The sequence below is a fragment of the Poeciliopsis prolifica genome, unplaced genomic scaffold (assembly GCF_027474105.1).
Source record: "Poeciliopsis prolifica strain line A6 unplaced genomic scaffold, Auburn_PproV2 SCAFFOLD001, whole genome shotgun sequence".
NCBI lineage: Eukaryota > Metazoa > Chordata > Actinopteri > Cyprinodontiformes > Poeciliidae > Poeciliopsis > Poeciliopsis prolifica.
The window spans coordinates 4,433,813-4,455,089 of NW_026562376.1; the positions used below are offsets into that span (position 1 = coordinate 4,433,813).

The following is a 21,277-nucleotide window of genomic DNA, read 5'->3' on the forward strand; positions in this document are numbered from 1 at the left end:
TCCCATCCAGATTTTGGTAGAGAAAAGTGGAAAACAACAAATAATGCAAATGTAAATTATTGAATTTGTTTTTATTTTTATGCGATTAATTAATTTGTTGCTTATTGTGGCAAAACTTTATTCTGGTCAATCGATTCTTTTTTTTCTCTGCTTTGCTGTAATACTCAGTCGTAGAAAATAACATGATGTTTGTGGATTAATGAGACAATGAAGTATATATTAATGTGAAATAATCTGAAGTTTATGGAACAGATTCAGGTTGATCCTCGGAGTGAATGAGTGAATCCTCGGTTTGTTTTTCCCCCAGACCAAACCGCTCCGGCTGGAGGCTCGACAGAGACATGGGACTGATGAACGCCATTGGTCTGCAGCCCAGAAACCCCGCCCCCTCAGTGACATCACAGGGAACGCAGACGCCGATCGTCCAGCTGCAGAACGCCGAGACGCAGACGGAGAGAGAGCTGCCGGAGCCCGGCGCGTCGCAGCAGCGCCCCAGTACGAACCCACTCTACTTCCTCATCCCAGCACTTCTAACTCACCTCAAGTTTTCAGATTAGTTTGTGTTAAATCGTCCAGATGAACCGATTCTGTCACAATAATCAGTAAAATCAATCGCATAATAAATAAAAGCTCAATTTTCATTAGCATGTTTATGGTTTTTTTCTCTCTTTTTGCAAAAACTGGATGATAAAAGTCTTCAGTCTGGCGCTTTAGTCTCAACTAAACCCTTTTTGAAGGACAATTTTGTTTCATAATTCATTTTATTTGTTCTTTCTGTTATTTTATTTATTTTGGATATTCAAAATCTCTTCCAGTTTTAAATGCTCATAATTTATCATAATATTTTATCTCAATTTCAGGGAAAGTTTATCGTCCAGCATGATGGCCGATCCGTTCTCCATATCTCTCAGAACCGGCCTTCGGTTCTGTTTGGTCCTGATGGAGTTTTTGTCTCTCCTCAGGCGCTGAAGCTCCATCTACGAGTCGAGCCGCTCAAGCGCCTCCAGAGGTACCAGAGAGCAGCGCCGGCCAAGATGGAGTCCGGACCGAAACGTCCACCGAGTCGGGCGGCCTGGCAGCCGGTAACTGACTCACCGTCTGGCTTTACTGTCTCATGCTCTGGAGGATTGTTTTCATAAAGCCACATTGAATTTAAGTCGTGTTGTCAGGTGTCTGCATCTTTAAAACATCTTAAATGAATTTCAAAAAATGTAAGTTGGACCTAAATTCTTCTCCAGGATAGTTTTTGTATTTTATTTGTTTTTGTTTTTTTGTTTTTCTCCAAGTTTTTTCTGTTATTTGGTTTTTTCTGTTATTAATATATATTTATATTTAAATACATATGTAATTTGAAGAATTATATGACATTAAAAATGTATGTCTTTATATAAAATTAAATGTGTGTATATATATACATAAATATATTTCACTGGGTTTAAGTCTATGCTTAAACTCGGTGAAACCTGCAGGAAGAAACGCAGCGAACTCAGATCACGTCGGCGACCTGCTGATGGTCCGCCGGTCGTGATGGAGGGATGAATTGAGTCGTTTCTCTTTCAGGTCCGGCCGAGTCCGCCGAGTTTGGTTCCGGAGAGGACGCCCTGGCCCGGATCCGGCGGCTGATCGCCGAGGGCGGCATGACGGCCGTGGTGCAGCGGGAGCAGAGCACCACCATGGCGTCCATGGGCGGCTTCGGCAACAACATCATCGTCAGCCACCGCATCCACCGGGGCTCCCAGACGGGCCCCGGGGCCTCCAGGGCCCCCGCCGACCCGCCCCTCCTCGTCCCCCAGCCCTTCCCGCTCCGCCCCCTGCCGGCCGCCGACCGTCTCTCCCCCATGTGGGGCCCCCAGGTGCTGCGGGGCCCGGCGCCATCGGGGCTCTCCGTGGCGGTGGACATGGACGACGTCTTTGACGGCGGACGGAATGACGACGACGACTCGCTGCCCGGACCTTCCTCCTCCTCCTCCCTGCTGCTGTCCCCCCCTTCTTCCTCCTCCTCATCCTCTCACAGCCCGTTGCCCGGCAACGGAGGCAGGCCTAACAGTTACCCTGGTGACCCGTACAGCAGGTAGTGCTCTGATTGGCCCAGAGGAGTAGAGTCCGGCGTGCTGCTTAAAGCCTTAACTCTCGCAGAAACAGGTGCTGCTTTGACACTGAAGGCCCCTTCCTCACCCTGCCTCACTCCTCTTCCTCACCCCTCTTCCTCACTCCTCTTCCTCACCCCTCTTCTTCACTCCTCTTCCTCACCCGTCACTCGTTTCCCTCCGCACTTTTCGATCCAGGCTGAAGCTGAACTGCGATCATTCCTCCCCAACTTCTCCGCTTCGAAGTGCCAACTCTGAGGCGGCGATGATGAGGAAGAGGCGGCCGCTCACCTTCCTCACAGATTGTCCGCCGCGCTCGGCGCCGTGTGACGTAGAGGCTTAAAGCGGAGACTGAAGTGTCCAGTGCCGAGTTTTTGTTGTTCACGACTCTTTGGATTTTGGTTTGGGGAGGAAAGTGGGAGTGGGGAAGTGAGTGGGGTCAAAGGTTATGCGTAGACACTCCTGACTGCAGACTGATTGGACAGATGAGACTGAATCTGCTGCGGATCATGGAAAAAAAACCCTAAAAATTTTGTTTTCTTTTTCAAAAGAAGGAGAGCAATCGTTTTCCCGCCAACGGGGGAAACCACAGGACTGTTGAAGCCCCGCCCCCCCATCCTTCTTAAAACCCAGTTGCACTACGGTGTGTTTTGGTGCTACATGAGCCTGAACAGAAGTGTGTGTGCGCGTGTGTGTGATTTTAATGAATGACTGATTTCATCCATCATGTCTGTTTGTTCACGGTTCTGTTCCAGAATCCGGTTCGTCATCCAGACGAAACCGAGTCAAAATCCACAGCAGGATATCAAAGCCAGGCTAATAAAAAAATTAAAATTACAGGAATAGTGTTGTAACATTATGAGAATAAAGCTGCAGTGTCATAACTTTATTCTCATAGGACCAGACTAGGTGAGAGAAACAAGCCCATACCCGAAAAGTCGCAATATTGTGAGAAAAAAGTTGTAATATTACTGAAAGTTGTAGAAGAATAAACCCTTAATATTACAAATAATTACCATGTGCGTTACTATAACTGTCTACTACGACAGATAATGCTACTATGGCGTTATCTGTCGTAGTAGAGCGACTTTAGAGAATCATATTACAAGAACTTATTCTCGCATTATGACTTTATTCTCGTTATATTACAGTTTTATTCTCTTGTTACGACTTTATTCTTGCGATAATTTGAATTTATTCCTGTAATATTGCAAACTTTTTCTCACTAACCCATCACTGAATTGTTTTTTCTTATCCTGGCCCTGATTCTACATCATAAAACTCATCTAGAGTCCTAGCAGAACCTCATCAGGAGCAGAACCGCAGACCCGGTCCAGGAAGGTCTGTATCAGGAGCAGAATTGGAGCATAACTGCTGATCGGATCCGGGTTGAAAACTCGACTTCTGTCTCCTTTTAAAAAATTACTCCTAACAAATCCTGTGTCCTGTGAACCGGGCTCTGGTTCCGGACCGGGTTTGTTTTTGAGTCAGAACTTTCAAAGGCCCAATCAGGTTTCGTTTCCCGCCCTCTGAGAGCCGGCCAATCTAATCATGGACTGACTTTGTTCCTGATCATGTGACTGATCCGGTTGTTTCTGCAAAGCAGCGCTGAGTTCTCCTCCTCAGCATCCGGTTCCGACCCAATCAGGACTGTGCTGCAGGAAATCCGTTCACGGCAGCATCTTCCAGCGGTTCTGATGGACTCTGGACGTAAACAGGATTACAACCAGAACTTCTCCTGAATTGATCCCACCGAGCCGGCTGGTGTCGTCAGTGTTCAAACTGAACTTGGACTGTTGAAGTTCTGGTTCTAATCGGATTGGAGCACCAGCCGAAGCTCTAAGCGTTTACCAGCTGATCTGGAGTCAGATTCAACGTAAGAAACTGGAGAAGTGCCCTCAAAGCATCATGGGATTTGGAGTTCAGTTCATTGAAATTAGAGCAACTTAACGCCTCCAGGCCTTCATCCTCTTCCTCCTCTGCTGTATTTTGGTACATGTGACGTTCGGTACTGATCCGCGTGATAGTTAACATGCCTGTTACCAGGGCGACAGCAGAACCTCCTGAGCTGACTTGATTGGTGAACGATTTGGACCCAGTTTCTCTGTGTGTGTGCGTGTGTGTGTGTGTGTGTGTGTGTGTGTGTGTGTGTGTGTGTGTGTGTGTGTGTGTGTGTGTGTGTGTGTGTGTGTGTGTGTTCAGGTTGCGGAGGGATGAGTGTAAACGCTGAACGGTTCTGCTGTGTCAGGATCCCACTGTGGAGTTCGGACGGCTCCGACGCGACTCTTTGACTTTTAGACGTGATGTAATTAAAGAGCTTTGAGAGTTTCTCTGTGATGTGACGAATGTTTGTGTCTTATCCACACGATTCGACACATATTTCATTCATAAAATACAAAAACAAAAAATTAGAAATATGCCTTTTTTTTCCCCCTTTCTTTTCAGCATTGAATCAGTGGTGTTCAAAGTGTGGCTGCGGGCCGTGTGTGGACCTCGGACTGAGTTTGTGTGGCCCCCTAAACTGCCGCTCAGTGATGATACAGAAAATGGAAACTTTATTTGCAACCAGGACAAAATTATTACTGACATGGAAACTTTTAAGTACGACACAAAGTTTGTATCTTTTTTATAAACAAGCTTTTATAAGTAGAACCAAGTTTATCCAGAGACTTTTCCTAAAAAAACTGTTTTGCTGCACATAACTCAGCTTTGAGTTTGTCTGACTGCAGCTGGCATTTAGAAAGGAGGTGACGAGCAAACATACTAAATCTTTCTCTTTTTTGAGCAAAGGTGAATCCTTTTCTACAAAGGTCATTTATTTCATTTTGTTTTTTTTTTACTATTTCCTTGACCCAGTTATGCTCCATGTGACAAAACGTTTGTCTTAAACAATGGAGTTCTTTCTCTATTTTGTCCCAAAAATCCCTCACAACTGATTATTTCTTTCTTATTATTCCAGATCAGGCCAAATTCATTTCAAATAACTGCATTTCTTAAGTTCAGATTTAGTCAAACTCAGTTTGAGAATATTGCGTATCTAAATAATCTCAGCTGATTTCACAGTCATTGACGCACTAGCAATTCTCTTCTAGATGAAGCATGTGGGGAAAGTGGAGAGGAACACTCCGCTTGTAACAGGAAGAGACACCCATCAGAATCCAGCTGAGATTCGGGGTTGAGACAAAAATCAACAGGACTTGTAATGTGTAAAATTTTGCCATTATCGCCAGTATTTACAGATATTTTTACAAATTTCTTTAAAAACTGTAAAAGCGCGTAAAATTAAATCCAGGTCACACCTAAACGTGTGTGAGTTTAGAAATATTCCTCCGATGATAAAAACATTCTATCTCAATTTCTTGTAGTTATGTCAGAACTGTCAAATCAGAGTGATCAGACGGTCCTTTGGATGTTTTGTCCGGTTGGGGAACAGAATCACAGCATTTCTTACGTTTTCAGCTGCTGTAGTTTGTTTTCACAACAATCCAAACCGTTTGAGAAACTTTCAGCAGGAAGGTTCTGTAGCTGAAGGCGAGTGAAGAAGGCATTCCTGAGGTCAAAGGGTCAAACCATCAGGGCTTGAGAGGAGGATGTGAGCTACCCTCACCATGGCAGCACCTGCCCAACGGATCAGACAACGGCTTGGTCCTTTTTTTCAGAGACGACTGTCCATGAAAGATTTCCTTAACAAAAAGAAGAACTGTTGGATTCCCGTTTGGCAGAAACCCGTTAAAGGAAACCTATTTTGGGGTTAGTGTGGATCTGTGGTCTATTCAAAACATGCACAAAATCATTCTTGGTGACATTTTAGTTCTGACAACTTTGACCTCCTTTGAGGCCTCCTGTCACTTTAAACACTAAATCCAAATAAGCTGCTGCTGGCCACGCCCCCCAACTCAACGTTTACACTCGCACATAGAAAGGGCTGTAACTACATCTTTGAAAAGCAGAAGTGGAGCCTCCTATGCAACCAATAAGAAAGCAGCAAATGGTTTCTGGATGCTAGGTCGACAAAAAACATTTGTCTGTTCCAGCAGCCATTGTACAGTGGCAGAACCCGCTATTATCTAGCTTGTGTTGCTAAGTCACAGTATAGTGTGACTTAGCAACCAGGAGGCTTTTGAAATGGCTCATTTCCCAAAAACATGAACTTATTGCCAAAAAAACCCTGTTTTTTAAATGTTTGGTCTGTTTTTAAATAGAATTATAAAAATGCATAATTGTGAGTTTTAATTGATGCGTCCCATTTAAAAAGAAGATGGAGGGTCCTGGAAATGTGCGTTCTGGACCAGAAGAACCAAGCTGAGGAGTTCTTTTTAACACGGTAGTGGCCGTGTTATGGCACGGGCCTCTGTGACTGCACTGTAAATATCACTTGTTAAAGTTACATAAATATATACAACAGCTTTGCAGAACTTTCTCATTAATTTCATAGGATTTAGTCACTTTTTATCAATGATCAATGATATTTCCACTGATCAGGTTTTATATTAAAGCTTATTCAACGTTTGTCTTTTTTTATGTGTATTTCTATAAACTTTTCATGGCCTCCTGCATGAAGCTGCCTGCTGCTGCTGGGCAGTGATGAAGATGATGCGATGAATCCGCCTGCCGTCGGCGTCGCGGCCCTCGTGAGGCTGATCTGAGGTCAGATCAGGCGGCGGCAGCAGAGTCCGCAGGGTGAGGCTCTGACGATGAGGAGGGACGGACTCTTCCTCGCCTCCTTATAAGCGGCTCTGAGTGAAGGCGACGCCGATCAGCCTGAGCAGCTGCAGCAGCTTCAGAACCAGGTGAGATTTTCACTGATTTATTCCATTTATTTAAATTTCCTGCATTCAGAAGAATCAGGAAATGTTTTAACTACATTTATGTCTTTCTGTATAATTATTAAAATGCCACTTGACCAGAAATTATTTAGAAATGATCAACTTTTATTTAACCCGATCAAATATGTTTTTTAAATTGATTTCCTCCACTTAATGTGGACGTAGCTCTCCTTTGGAGTATTGAAATAATGTCTGTATTTGAAACTAAATCAGCTTTCAGACATTAAAAGTTGTGAATAAGAAGATTGTAGTTATATTTAGCGCTAAACATTGTGTAAGAAGACAAATGAAAATGAAATCTTAGCTGGAGGGATTTTGGAAAAATAACTGCAGGAACTATAAACAACAACAAAAAAAACTCTGATCAAAGTTCCTGTTGGATTTTAATTCAAATTAAATTTAATACTTTTTTGAACCCAAAAATAATTTAATTATTGGGCTTTGTGCATCTTAAGGTGCTGAAAGATGGTAAAGCAATTGATGTAATTTGGCACTGCACAGATAAAAACAGCTTTAATTTGATTGAGAAAATAAAACTTGCAGTTGTTATTTTGAAGTTTCTATTTATGTTTAGTGGCCTTCAATGTTAAACTTTGACTGCACAAAGTTTCACTCTCACAACAGCAGAAAGAACCTGCAACGTTTCCGATCATCCTGTCGATTAATCGTATTAAAATGGCACATTCTGCAAATCTTTCATTTAAGCCTTTTTATGCACTGTTACAGTAAAATAAATCAATTCCTTTTCTTAAATCAGAAAATGTACATTTACTAACTGAAATGCGGTGTCAGAGCATTTCTTTAGGCGATGCTTCGTCCTGGATGCAAAATACTAACATCAACATGTGAAAAGCTACAAAACTTTATTTTAAACGTATGTGTTTTATGTTGCGTTCTGGTTTAATTTCTGCTCTGAGTGAGTTATTCTTTCACCAATTGGCCTTTATATGAGGATATATTCCAGTTAACGTAATCAATTACTAAATTAGTTTTCAATTATTGAATTAATCGATTGATCAAAATTAATCTGATTAATAAATTCCTAGTCAGTTTCCTTTTCTTGTGACCTCTGACCCTGACGTTGGCGCTCTAACAAGCCCCTCAGAGGCTCTGGAAGAGGAAAAGGTCCTCAGAATCACAGAATACTTCAGTTAACGATTAACTGATTGGCGATTAAACCGATTAATCGTTTCAGCCCACATGAAGGCAGCATTATGCCTGGGCTCACGGTGCCTGTGCCTGCAGGAAGCCTTGCCCGGATGGCTGACCCCGCCCCCAACGCCTCCGCTTGGCCCCGCCCCTCTGTGAACGCCTCATCCCAGGATCCAATCAGAGCCCACAGCGCCGCCGGGCTGATCCTGGTTTTCATGGTAACCGTCTCCCTGAGCATCCTGACCGTTGTGGGCAACACGCTGGTCATCCTGTCCATCAAGGTGAACCGCCATCTGCGGACCGTCAACAACTACTTCCTGTTGAGCCTCGCGGCCGCCGACCTGTTCATCGGCCTGCTGTCCATGAACCTGTACACGATGTACCGCCTGCGGGGCCGCTGGCCGCTGGGGGCCGCGCTCTGCGACACCTGGCTGGTCCTGGACTACGGGGTGAGCAACGCCTCGGTGCTGAACCTGCTGCTCATCAGTTTGGACCGCTACCTGTGCACAACATGGCCGCTCAGCTACCCGCTGCAGCGCACGGGCCGCGTGGCGGGGCTGATGATCGGCGGCGCCTGGCTGCTCTCGTTCCTGCTTTGGGCGCCCGCCATCTTGTGCTGGCAGAGCGTCGGCGGCCGGCGGGTCATCCCGGACGGACAGTGCTACATCCACCTGCTGGCCAGCCCGGCCGTCACGCTGACCACCACGCTGACGTCCTTCTACCTGCCGGCGCTCGTCATGGTCGGATTGTACATCCGGTTGTCGGCCGCCAGCCGCCGCAGGCTGACTTGCCTTCAGGCGGAGCTGGGGACGCCCAAGATGGCGGAGCCGCGGGGGAAACGCTTCACCTGGAAACGACGCAGCTGGATGACCAGGAACCGGGGCTCGGATCTGACTCTGAACCAGCAGGGGAGTCCGGCCAACAGCTGCAAAGGCCTGGTAGGTGATCCACCTTCAGTACCACACTCATAAAATCTACATTAAAAATGAAGCCATATTTCCATTACAAATTAATAATTTCAAAAAGTCAAAATGAAAATAAAGTCATACTATTATGAGAAGTGATAGGATGATAATTTCATAATAATATGAGAATAAATTCATATACTGGAAATACATTTGTAATATTTTGAATAAAAAGTTATAGTTATAATATTTTAAGAGCAATGTAATAATGTTATAATAAAATCATATTTCCAGAATAATGAGAATAAAGTAATGACAGTGTGACTTTAGTCTGCTAATACTATGAGTTTATTTTTTTAATTATTTCCTCTTTATTCCAGTAATATGACTTGATTTTTGTTTTTTTGTTGTTTTTTTTCTTTGGATGGCTCTAAAACTCAGACCAACTTTGTATCACATCAGTCACTTTTTAATTAGAAGTTGATTCTGCTCCCCTATTAAAGTGAAACTTAAGGGGCTTGTTGTGTGTTTTCATTTCTAAAGAGAAGCATAAAGTGCATTTTCCATCCCAAACCAGACTGGACCGTTTGTCTTTCCTGTCCATCTTTGTTTCTGTATCAATGGCTTCTCCAGCAGCGCCCTCCACTGGATGGCTGCCAAACTACAACACCAAAAGAAGGCCTGAGCGGACTTTATTGGTTAATCGATTGGAACTCGTTTTAATTTATTCAACAATTAATCAACAATTGTTTGCTGCTGCCTGTCAGTTTGAAGGAACTGTGACTTCACAAATCGAACCGTCTGTCTCATCAGCAGCCGCTCTCCAGAACCTCCTCATGTGCAGCGGGAGACGAAGACGCCTTATCGATCACCGACCTCCATAGCTCGGCCTCCGCGGCGCTGTCCTCCTGTCCCAGCTTCCGGTCCCAGGAGCGCAGGAGGCGGCGGGTGATGGCGCGGGAGAGGAGGCTGACCAACACCGTCCTCGCCATCTTGCTGGCCTTCATCATCACCTGGACGCCCTACAACGTCATGGCGGTCATCGCCGCCTTTCGTCACATCCGAATCCCCGACGCTCTGTGGACTATGGGCTACTGGCTGTGCTACGTCAACAGCACCATCAACCCCTGCTGCTACTCGCTGTGCAACGTCACCTTCCGGAAGACCTTCTGCTGCCTGCTGAGCTGCCGCACCTGGAAGCTGCACCAGCGCTGACACAGGTGAAACAGGATCCAGGTGTTTACCATGGCGCACTAGTAGATAGAAGATGGAGTTAACTTCTGCTAAATGACTCAGAAAATGTCAGAGTCTAAAACTTTCTTCTTTCAAAACTCTAGAAAATTTCTCTGAGCTTAATCTCAAAATTTCAGAATTTTAAATTCTATGTAAATTAGCATCATGTATTTTGCCACAGAATATTATTAGATAGGAAAAAATGAGTAAATTCTCTTGAAAGAACTAAATTCTCCAAAATTCTTACATTTTTTAGTTATTCAATTTAACAGACCATTTTGACTTTTAAAACTCTAATGTAAAATTTCTGAGATTAAAGTGAAATTGAGTTTTTTCACGCAAATTAAAAAAATGTCCATTGTTTTTCTAGAAAATTTGTGAAGTCGATCTCAAAATTTCTGATTTCTTTCTAACAAAGTTGCAACTTTTCAAAGTCAGAAAGTTCTAAGAATAATCTGAAGAATCAATCAAATATAATTAGAAATTTGTGCAGAATCTGTTCAGTCAGGAATTTGTTCAGGTTCAGGAGCTCATGAAGAAAACTTTTGTAATTAATTTAAAAATCCTTTCGAATCAACAAGTTGAAATTTGAATCTGTTCAGGTTTGCATCTGATCCGTCAGCCTGACAAAAATCACGTTGCTTTAATAAACAAACACACAAAACGTTTTCACCAAAACAATGTACAGCATTTATTTGTTCATTTGTACAAGTCTTATCAATAATCTGTAATTCCAAAAATAAACTTTCCCTCAGTTCAGATGTTGAAGCATCAAACTGTGGATGATCTGCAGGATCAACTTTTCCCCTAAAAACTTTTAAAACTACAAGAGGGAGCATTAAACTACCAGCTACCGAAAGAAGGTTATTCTGATCAGCTAAAGCTTAAATCCAAGGAAAACAGGAGAACATCAAATCAGAGCGGGAATCAGCGAGTCGGACGGGTCAGTTTGAGGACAGGAAGTCTGTTTTGGAGTCTCTGGTTTTAAATTTGAAGAACGGAAGACGATTGTTCAGCTGGAGGAGGAGGAGAAATCCTGTCGTCTTCTGGTTCGCTCTCCCTCCTTCAGTTTGATTTCTTCTCCCCTGAAGACGAAACAAAAGTTTAAAGCAGAGCCACGCCTTGTTGCTAGGAAAGGGTAAAAGCATCGATCATGTGACCAGTTGGAAGGAATCGCGATTTAATGAAGTCTGAAGGTGGCGAGGCTTTTATTTCTAAAAAGAAAAAGGTTTTCACTTTTAAATGTGAATTTAGTTTGTCATAAGTTTAAAAAGAATTGTTTTTAAAATAACAGATTTTTTTTATTTTAACATGTCAATCATGGTATGTAAATTTTCACCCAAAAACTCAGAAATTTTGGTATTAATCTAAAACTTTCTGAGCTCAAAGAGTCAAACATTTGTCAGGAAAAAAATCCCAAATTTTTTTATTTATCTCAAAAATGTTCTACGAAACATCAAGACGTTTATGGGCTTAAAAAGTCAACAATTGGCAAGACAATATTTTGGGTTAATCTCAGAAATTTTCTGGAAACTGATGGAAATTTCTGAGATTAAACTAAAAATTTCTCGAGTTTTTGTTTTGCACGTTTTTGACGTTTAAAGCTCAGAAAATTCCAAGATGTTCTGTAAAATTTCAGGAGTTAATTTCTCACTAATTGCTTTTTACTTTTTTAGCGCCCAAAAAAGTACTACTAATCTACAATTTCAGATTTTTTTTCTTTTGCCCTAACACAACGCTGCAGTTTAGCAGTAAAACTGTTTTTTTCTCATTGAAAGGAAACTCAATATCCTGAAATGTGAGCAGATCTATAAGCTGGCGACCAAACGAGTGATGAAACCGCCTGGCTGCCGCTGCAGCTGCTGAGGCCTCACCTCTGGTCTTCTTGGGTTTGTGGGAGCAGGGCTTGGACACCTTGACGGTGCTCTGGCAGTCGGCGTTGAACAGAGCTCGTTTCAGCGTTCCTGACCGGCTCTTGGTGTTGGTCCCGGCGTCGCAGGAACTCCACGCTCCGAACTTGTACTTACAGTCGCCTGAGAATAAGAAGATACAATTACAGACACAAAGTTTTCTTGCAATCAAAGTCTAAATGTAAAGATAAATGTTCAGTTTAGTGTGTGATGATGTCACACACTGATTTTATTTTTAATTAAACTGCTTTATGTTCACAGGTGAAGCTCCACATCTACAGTTTGTACATCAAATTGAAGTTTTCTGTTCAATTGTGCAGAAACTAAAACTTTAATTCACTCCCAGTATTATATTTTAGCTTTGACATTTTCTTTCCAAACTAGAAAACCCAAGTTTGGAAATCTTCCGCATAAAAAATGTTGTTGTTTTAATTAAGAAAATGTTTTTTTTTTAAATCTTTTTAAATTTCATTTTTATAATAAAATAAACAAAAAGGCTACAAGAAATTTAAATTTTCAGTCATAATTATGCGATTCAAAGTCATAATTTTCTAATAATCTAATAATTATGATTTTGTATATTATAATTTTCACTTTATATCTCATAAATTAGATGTTTAAGGTTGAAATCTTGACTTTGTATCTCAAAAGTATGACTTAATTTTAGAATTATGATTTGGAATGAATATAGTATTAATTAATTAATACAAAGTTTTTTCAGTTTTTTCTGTATTTTGCGGTTTTTCACTAACAATGTATCCTGTACTTTGATGTAAAATAAATTTCTATTAAAAAAATTCAGACTTTTATTCCTAAAATTATTTTGACTCAAACGTTGACCACCAGGAGGCGCCATCCTTCACTTTACTGATCTTAACTTCATTTCCAAACAAAGGACAGTTATTAACAACATTAAATCTGTTTCCTGTCCCCATGTGGAGCTCATCTCCTCCATTATTCCCGCCCCCTTGCGCTGGTGACCCCGTGACCCCTGAGTGTGTGAGTCTCACTGATGTCCTTCTTCCAGTTGCAGGGGATCTTGCAGTGGATCTTGTCGGTGCGATCTTTGCAGGTCGCCTCCCTCAGTCCGTCTCCACAGTCTCCGTTATCCGGTACACATTTCCCGTACCGGGTCTCTGCCGCGGTGCATTCAGAGGCCGGTCGGGATTTATCAGGTTTCCCACCTGCAGAGCGGAGAAACATGACATCATCATCATCATCATCTCCTGATATAAATGTTTCTACTTCCTCCAGGCAGATTTCTTGAGTTTCTATGTATTTTTATGCTCTGATGTTTTCATCCCAAAGACAGGGGTGTCCAAAGTGTGGCGCGGGGGCCATTTGTGGCCCTTGAATGGATTTTTTTTTTTTTGGTCCCCAAGCATCCTAGTTTGGGGTCTTTCATTTTAGTTAAGTTTTATTTCATTGTGACTTTTTGTCAAATTCAATTAGTTTTAATTAGGTTTTAGTGTGTTTGCTAGTTTTTATTAGCTGCAGTAGTTTTGGTTTCTTCACACTTTGGTTAATTTTTAGGTGAATAATTAATGAATACTCAATAGAAGAAACCTTTTTCTAAAAATGTATTCAGTTATTGTTGAACAACCAGCCGACTGTTGCCATAGAAAGTTTATTATCCTAATCCACAACTTCCAGGTGCCAGCCGCCTTTAAGGTCAGAATTTTGATTTTAAAAAGTCAAAATTCCTACAAATTGTTTTTTATTTCCTGTGAAGCGAGAACTGAACTGAGCAGAGCAGGACGACATTTAGAGCCGATTGCGGCGGCGTTTTGTCTCACCTTTGTGGTGTTTGGCTCGTTTGTTGGCCTCGACGGCGAGCGTGAGCGCCAGGAGCAGCAGCAGCGTCACTGAGAACAAACTTCGCATCCTGCAGAGACTAAAACAGGGAGGGAGACGCAGTCAGGGTGATCAGCCACGGAGCAAAACAGGCAGAGATGATGGGGTCGGGGGTCGACTCCCTGCAGCTTACTGAGCTGCAGCTGCTGGATGCGTCAACACAAACACAGACACGTGCACAGATGTACAGTCAGGGGGAGATGCCCCACTGCAGGGATTACTGAGTGGGCTTAGTGGGCCCAAAGGGGGTCAGGGGGCCCGAGTCACTCAGATTCACAAAACAGCGAGAAAGAGTTCACAAAGAGACAAAAAGCTTGTTTACAAACTCAGAAAAATGGATTATAAAGAGAAGAGGCTGGCAAAGAGCGACTCGATACGCCACAGAAAACCTCAACAAGAGGAGACAAAAACAAAGAGGCAATTAACTCCTGAAAAACGATTCCAAAAGAGTTTAAATGAACACAAACAGGGCTGGATTTCACTGCATAAACAGGCACATAACATAAAGCTTAAAGGGGGAAAAACGCTGCATTCAACCCAGTTAACCTCAACAAGACGACTCCAAACAGACACAAAGAGATGGATGACAACTAAACACTGACTCAGAAAGCCTAAAACATTCTGCAAATATGACAAAAACCTGAGAAAACCAGACAAAAAGAGATGGATGATAACTAAACACTGACTCAGAAAGCCTCAAAAGAAACAAAACTGCAAAAAAACAAGCAAATCTGACATAAAATGGAAAATTAAATGATGTGAATCTCGTTATGTTTTATAAAGCAAAACAATGAACTACAAACTGAAACAAAGGAAGAAATATCGCAGACAATGGAAAACGTGTCTGCAAAATTCACTGAAATACAGAAGCAAAGCAACAGAACAAAAAACAACCTAAAACAGCATTTATTACAAAAAAAATATCATGTATAAAACATTAAATAAAACCAACAGAAAATACAAAACACAATAAGACATTCAAGGAGAAATTAGAAACAATCAAAAGTTTTTGCCAAATAAGAAAAAAAGACTTCTACAGTCTGGATCAGAGGAAACCTAAAATCAGCCATGGAGACAAATTATTAACCAGTTATTGATCAGAATCGGGATTTTAGAGCTGAAATCTGAGTTTTATCAAAGCAAAAGTTCATGAAATAACTGGATTAATGAGATTATGGACAGATTTTGGAAAAAAATCTGGATCCTGAACCAGGTTTCATTGGAAAAACAGCACAACTACACAATAAACATAATTTATAAAATTATAATTTATAAAACATCAGTTTATTGAAGGTCTCACCTTAGTGAACTTAAAACTTATTTAAAAACACAGTTCAGCCATAATATAAGCCAAAACGAGACACTGTTATACAAAGTTAAAAAAAAAAAAAAAAACTAAAGAAATTGAGGAAATAGTAAAAATTTTGAAAGAAACTGAGTTGTTGAAATTGTGAGATTTTCAGAGCGAATCCTTTCATTTTACAACAGAACCATAAGGAACCAATCAGAGCTCTTTAATTCATCACATGACTTTCAGGAAGATAATTTCAAACTAGTTTCGCTTCAATGAATATTTTTGAAATTAGGGTTTTTTTTACACAAGCAGCCAAAAGAAAAACAAAAACAAACTTCAGACATGAATGTTTCTTAGTATGCAACATAATAATCACCCCTGAGGGTTAACAATGACACAAAGCAGCAGAATAAATGAAAACAGAAAATATTTATAAAATATTTAAAAGAAATACAAACAGAAAGACTAGAAGACACGACAAGTGAAAGGAAAACCTCCAGCAAGACTCAAGAGTGAAAATAGCATGAAGTGTCGCATTTTTAGAAAATTACAGGCATAAATATTCTGTATAATTCATTTGTATTTGCATTTCCTACATTAGATTTAACAGCCACCAAACCAACCAATAACAAATATTCCTCCTGCAAAAGATGAGGAATCAGGACTGTAAATAAAACACACACTGTTTTTAGCATGTCTTAGTTTAAACTGGTGTCTTGGACCAAATTCAGAACAATAAATGCATTCAGGGTTATTTTTAGGAAATATTTAAAAAAAGTAAAAGTTTTCATTAAACGACAGTGAAAACAGCTTCTCTACAGAGAAGGAATTTATATTAAAACAGATTTATGAGAGACTTAAAACTCAGGATGTTTCTGTCACATGGGAGTCTAAGCTTTGGTTATTATTAAAAATATTTAATCATAACAAATCCCAAATTTGTAACGTTGAAATGGCAAATTTGGGTTGTAAATTTGCGATTTAGAAAAGAGACAAAATAAAAACTCGGACAGAAAATTTATTTTTCTACTTTTCAAACAGTCTGATCAGTTTTGTTCTTGTTTGAATTTATTTTCCTTTCCATTAATGCTTGAAACAAATCAATAAACTAAAACTAAATTATTCACATTAAAGTGGCAAAAAGACAAAATAATCCAAACAAAATCTGTGAGGAGATTCGTTTCAGTAACTCCTCCCTGAGTTATCAGAAGAAATGCATCGTTCCCGACCAAAAACAACCAATCAGAGCCAAGACGAGGGTCTTACCGCTGTCAATCATCCTAGTAAATTAGCTCCTAAATGAGCTAACGATAGAAAAAAAAAGACTGCTACAGGATAACTGGTTAACTGCAGTCAATGGTAGCCATGGCACCATTAGCATTCATGGCAGGATCTGCACATAGAGGTTGATTGACAGCACTAAGTCCCGCCTCCTGGCTCTAATTGGCTGTTTGTAGTTTGCACTGGGAGAAGACGAAGGAGTTTGATTTTTTCAATGATTATCTGTCTCATACCAAACCGTGACAGCAGTTTCAGCAAATATGGAAAAAACATAGTTTTTATAAAAGTGACATATTGCAGCTTTAAGTCAATTATTTTAACATATTTATTGAAAAACAGAAAACTTTCGAGATTAAAAGTACAGTACATTAAAAATACTCCAAAAAATACTTTTTTTTTCTTTTTCAAAAAAGTTACTCAAGTAAATGTTAGTACCTAACTCTGGTACTTTTTACTTTTGATTCAGTAATTTTATTATGAAGTAAAATTTCTGTTTTCTTCCCAATGAGTGAAAAACAAGTTTGTTGTTGTTTTAATAAACAGATTTGAATTAAATGTTTTTTTGTTACTTATATAAATTATTGTTATTTTGGTCCTTAACATACCAAATTTCCATTTAATTTGATATTTTGGTCCTGATAATGTCATTTTTAAATATTAAATGACTGATCATTTGTTGCTCAGTACTTGAGCAAACTTTTTGCCAAATGTTTTTTATTTGAGTAATTTTTTGTATTTTACTTTTACTTGACTGATGTATGTTGAAGTAATGCTGCTCTTACTCTGTACAGGTTTTGGGTATCTGCCCCCAGAAGTCTCCTGCTGATGGTTTCTAACAAAATAATCTTATTTTTCAGCTTGAAGCCTCCTGTTGTCACTCTAATCTGATGAGGGCTCCGTCCGGCCGGACCAGATGGTCCAAACTGGGACCGGGTCAAATCTCCTCCTCCAATCTGAGGCAGTTTAAACCCAATAATCTGAGCGCGGGGGTGGCTGCAGGATTATGGAAGTGGGCTAATGTATGCAGAGCGTGTTGCGCCGCCAGCACACGTCCTGATCCGTGTTTCTGCAGGACGATGGATGCTTCAGATGTGAGCAGGCTCTTTGTGCTGGGAGATGACAGACTCCTCTTTCATGAGAGCTCTGCTTCTCTTTCACATGTCAGCTGGCCTCCTCTCTCCTCCCGCAGCCTTTCATCGAGAAAGAACCGGCTCTCAGCAGGCCTCCAGTCTGCTCCGTACCAACGAAGAAGAGGAGGAGGAGGAGGCAGGGGAGGCTGAAAGAGCCCTTTAGATTCCCCCTCAAAAGAATACTGATTCATTGGAGCAAAACAAAGCCTCCTCTTGCCTGGTTTCACTTCTCTAAAGCTCAACACAGATTCCACGCCACCTCCGAGGACCCCAAGCTCCCCCACTGGTCCTGGGGCCTTCGCCTTCGTCCCTGAATGGGGGCCGATTAGCATGAGAAAACAATCAGATCTTCACATGAAGAAAAGGAAACGGGATGCTCCCTTTGGTTGGAGGGCAGGAACAACATTTAAAGAACTTCCTTCTGGAATTTCGAGGTTCATGTTGGAGAAGAAAAAAAAAGTGCCCCCGAATAAAAAACGCCACAAAAGTCCCACGTCCCTGAAGATCCTGATCCAGGATGCTCTCGAAACACGTCTGATTCCAGGAGCTTTATCATTCCCGATCTCCTTCTTCTTCTCCAGCCAGAAACTTGAGTTTCCGGAAGGAAACTGTGTTAGTATTAATCAGTTTATGATTAACTGATTAATGGTTCATTAGATTAAAATTTATTTCAAAAGAGTAACCAAAAATGTCCACTTAGACCTTTTGTTAGTGTTGCAGTTTGGCCGCCATCCAGCAGAGGGCGCCGCTGGTCACCCTGAACACACTTTAATACAGAAACAAAGATGGCGGCGGTTCTATGCCAGAACGGGAAACAGAAACGGTCCAAACAGAGTCCGATGAGAGCTGAAAATGGACTTTAAGCGGTTCTGTTTGAAATATAAACACCTTAACTCTTTACGTTTCACGTGAATGTCGCTTATTCAGCCGTCAAAAAGTTACTGATGCGTTACGAAGGCGAGGAAGTGGAGAAAAACAATCAATATGCTAATTAACAAATTCTGGAGCAACCAAACAGCATGAATGTCTCTCATGACGTATTAAGAGCTTAGCATATTTTATTTTTTCCTCTTTTACTTTTCCAGGTAGCAACCTATTTGGTTCCTGTTTTGTTATTTTTTTAGGCATGTTTAACTTTAATAATGCAGCGATTTTCAGTTTTTCAGTTAGTATTTAATACAGTGGACACAAAATAATGTTAAAATGTAATTATGTATTTTAAATTGAACATATTATGAAATCTGTGGCTCTATGTGGTGGAAAGACAGTCGGTAATCAGAATTTTAGGAAAATGGCCGCTTATCAACTAATCGTTAAAATGAACCGATTAATTAATTAACTGGACTTGCATCCTTATTTAGATCTTTATCTGATTAAAAGAAAAACAAACCAGGTCAATTTAAAACATTTATCTCCTGATTGCTCATAGGATAGTGCAGGCCGATGAAGTTCTGCATCAGATCTTAATAACTTTGGCTTCAAATTACAAAGAACCAGTTAACGTTTTTATTAAAATACAGATAATAATTTTAACCAATATTTTTTTCCTGCAATTTTGTTCCGAATTTTCACACAAAAATTACATTAAAAGTAATATGCTTTTATCTGAATGTGTTTTAATATTCATACTTTTATATATTTTATTTTTTTTATATATCTTTTTTTACATCCTAAAAATAAAACTTTAAAAACTATTTTTCAAAAGTAGGAATGCTCTAAACGAGTTTTATTTTCTGTCCAGAGAGGAAAATGGCTCTTTAGGAAGGAAATGTTTTATATTCCTGATCTAATCCAACATTTTCCAAGAGTTTTTCCAGAGGAGCAGCTGCTCAGTGAGTCAACATGCACCGTAAACATTTCCATCCGGAGAGAGAAACCCATCCCCACTTTGCATTCCTACTCATTTATAATCATTACTTTTTTCTTTATGTCCATTTAATCGCCATTCTTTCTGTTTTTTTCCCTATAAATCACCATAAACATCATCAAACTGGAACCAAACCAGGAGTCAGAGACACATGTGAACAAAAGAATCAGCGATTAAAGCAGAAAAACTCATTAATTCCTCTAAAATGAAGCTTTTCCCCCCTGTAATCAGAGACATTTCATTAAAAATGTCCCTGTGATGAACTGAGTGATAAACGCGGGGATGAATCCGGAATGAAACCTGAATCCGGATGGAAACAGACTTACGTGTTCAGCTCAGAGGAGAAGCCTGTCGGGCTGTGGAGTTGTTGCTTTCTGTCTCCGATTCAGCCGCAGCTTCTCAACAACCCCTCGGACGCGCGCGCGCGCACTTCGTGCACGTGCACGTCGCTGAGCGCCGACCTCGCGGTGACGTCACCCCGCTGCAGCGCAGATATAATCTATGTTTGACGGGAACGCCCGCTTGATACACTGAAGCGGGACTAAGTTCACTAATGATCCGGAACCGGGATCCGGTTGTTCTACCAGACCCCCAGCAGTCCCGATGAAGATCTAGTTCCATTGATTATTTCACTATAAGATGGGAAAATTCAGTTTAAAGGAATTGTTGAGTATATCTTGTTGAGAAATTACATCTAAGTTAGTTTTGTCTTATTTTAATTGCATTAAGATATTACCACTAGACTATAGACCAAAAACACTTGGTAAGATTGTGTACGTTTGCAGCGCGTGAAGCATGGAGGTGGAAGTGTTATGAAATGCCACTGAAGTTGTTTCTGAGATTATCTGTCTGGAATCAGGAAAACACTTTTTTTCATCGATATATTCTTGAAATTAGTGAAAAAGCATCAGCTTTTCCTACAGGAACTGGTTTCCTGAAGCTGAGAGTGATCTAAGTGAGTCATTTGTGTAGTTTTGTTGTTTCTCAAATGTTTGCTGTTGTGTCTGAAGGATCTTGTCCGGTTTTCCGGAGCGTCTGTCTCGACCCGGCCGGATCCCGATGGCTCAGTCATGCGTTCGGCTCTTTGTTCCCGTCTGCAGCTGGGAGCAAAGCGCAGCAGGAGGCAGCCGGGTCATTCAGCCCCGCAGGAAAAGTTGTCATTATTCATGTCTCCTCCTCTAAATGAATTCCTGAAACATTCCCTCTAAAGTCCCAAACAGGTTTGGACCCATCGCCCACCCTGCAGAACCCTGGATGTTTCACCCAGTAATCCCAGTTTCATCACAGCAAAACATCAAATCTTACCAATTTGTTGTTTTGTTTTTTCCACTGCAAATATCTTTGAATGCTATTTGTTGCTGAAAAGTTACTTGAACGTTAGTTTTGTCTTATTTGCACAGAAGAGAATTAAGGCGACTAAAACAATTATTGATTTTAATGTCAAAGTTAATTTGAGATTAAAATTCTTTTTATTCTCAGAATTTATTGTTTCAGAATTTAGAACTTTTCCTCAAAATTTTGACTTGCTTCAAAATTCAGATTTTTTCCCCCTCAGAATTAGAAATTTGACTTTAATTTCAGAATTTTTATAATTTTTTCTCAAAATTTTGACTTCAGTCCCACAATTTGAATAATCTCAGAATTGTGTACTTTTACACGTTTGTTTCTTAATCTTGGGCATTTATCATTTAGGCTGAAATAGGGGAACGTTCATCAGTTTTGCTTCATGAAAACCAAA

General features: G+C 40.6%; 3 protein-coding genes across 6 annotated transcripts in view; 2 read left to right on the top strand and 1 right to left on the bottom strand.

Annotated features, from left to right (window-relative positions):
- Nucleotides 1–4,424, top strand: part of ambra1b (autophagy/beclin-1 regulator 1b) — a 28,460-nt gene extending 24,036 nt beyond the window's left edge. For both annotated transcript variants that reach the window (XM_055032635.1, XM_055032645.1), the window contains 3 exons: nucleotides 308–495; nucleotides 963–1,082; nucleotides 1,561–4,424. In XM_055032635.1, the coding sequence (XP_054888610.1) occupies nucleotides 308–495; nucleotides 963–1,082; nucleotides 1,561–2,075 (823 nt within the window). In that variant the 3' untranslated portion in view covers nucleotides 2,076–4,424. The remainder of the gene's footprint in view (nucleotides 1–307; nucleotides 496–962; nucleotides 1,083–1,560) is intronic.
- A 3,703-nt stretch (nucleotides 4,425–8,127) lies between these two features.
- On the top strand, nucleotides 8,128–12,084 carry chrm4b (cholinergic receptor, muscarinic 4b). 2 transcript variants are annotated; one of them, XM_055038560.1, is made up of 3 exons: nucleotides 8,128–9,003; nucleotides 9,784–10,190; nucleotides 11,982–12,084. In XM_055038560.1, exons 1-2 carry the CDS (start codon nucleotides 8,128–8,130, stop codon nucleotides 10,183–10,185), a joined length of 1,278 nt encoding a protein of 425 aa, XP_054894535.1. In that variant the 3' UTR covers nucleotides 10,186–10,190; nucleotides 11,982–12,084. The 2 variants fall into 2 exon arrangements, with proteins under 2 accessions (XP_054894535.1, XP_054894529.1); XM_055038554.1 differs by lacking the exon at nucleotides 11,982–12,084 and having other exon boundaries at nucleotides 9,784–10,340.
- mdkb (midkine b) lies at nucleotides 10,870–19,966 on the bottom strand. 2 transcript variants are annotated; one of them, XM_055038582.1, is made up of 5 exons: nucleotides 19,866–19,966; nucleotides 13,910–14,007; nucleotides 13,124–13,297; nucleotides 12,078–12,236; nucleotides 10,870–11,288 (listed from the first exon to the last, which is right to left on the bottom strand). In XM_055038582.1, exons 2-5 carry the CDS (start codon nucleotides 13,995–13,997, stop codon nucleotides 11,269–11,271), a joined length of 441 nt encoding a protein of 146 aa, XP_054894557.1. In that variant the 5' UTR covers nucleotides 13,998–14,007; nucleotides 19,866–19,966; the 3' UTR covers nucleotides 10,870–11,268. The 2 variants fall into 2 exon arrangements, with proteins under 2 accessions (XP_054894557.1, XP_054894550.1); XM_055038575.1 differs by having other exon boundaries at nucleotides 13,124–13,300.
- Between the last annotated feature and the right edge of the window lie 1,311 nt (nucleotides 19,967–21,277).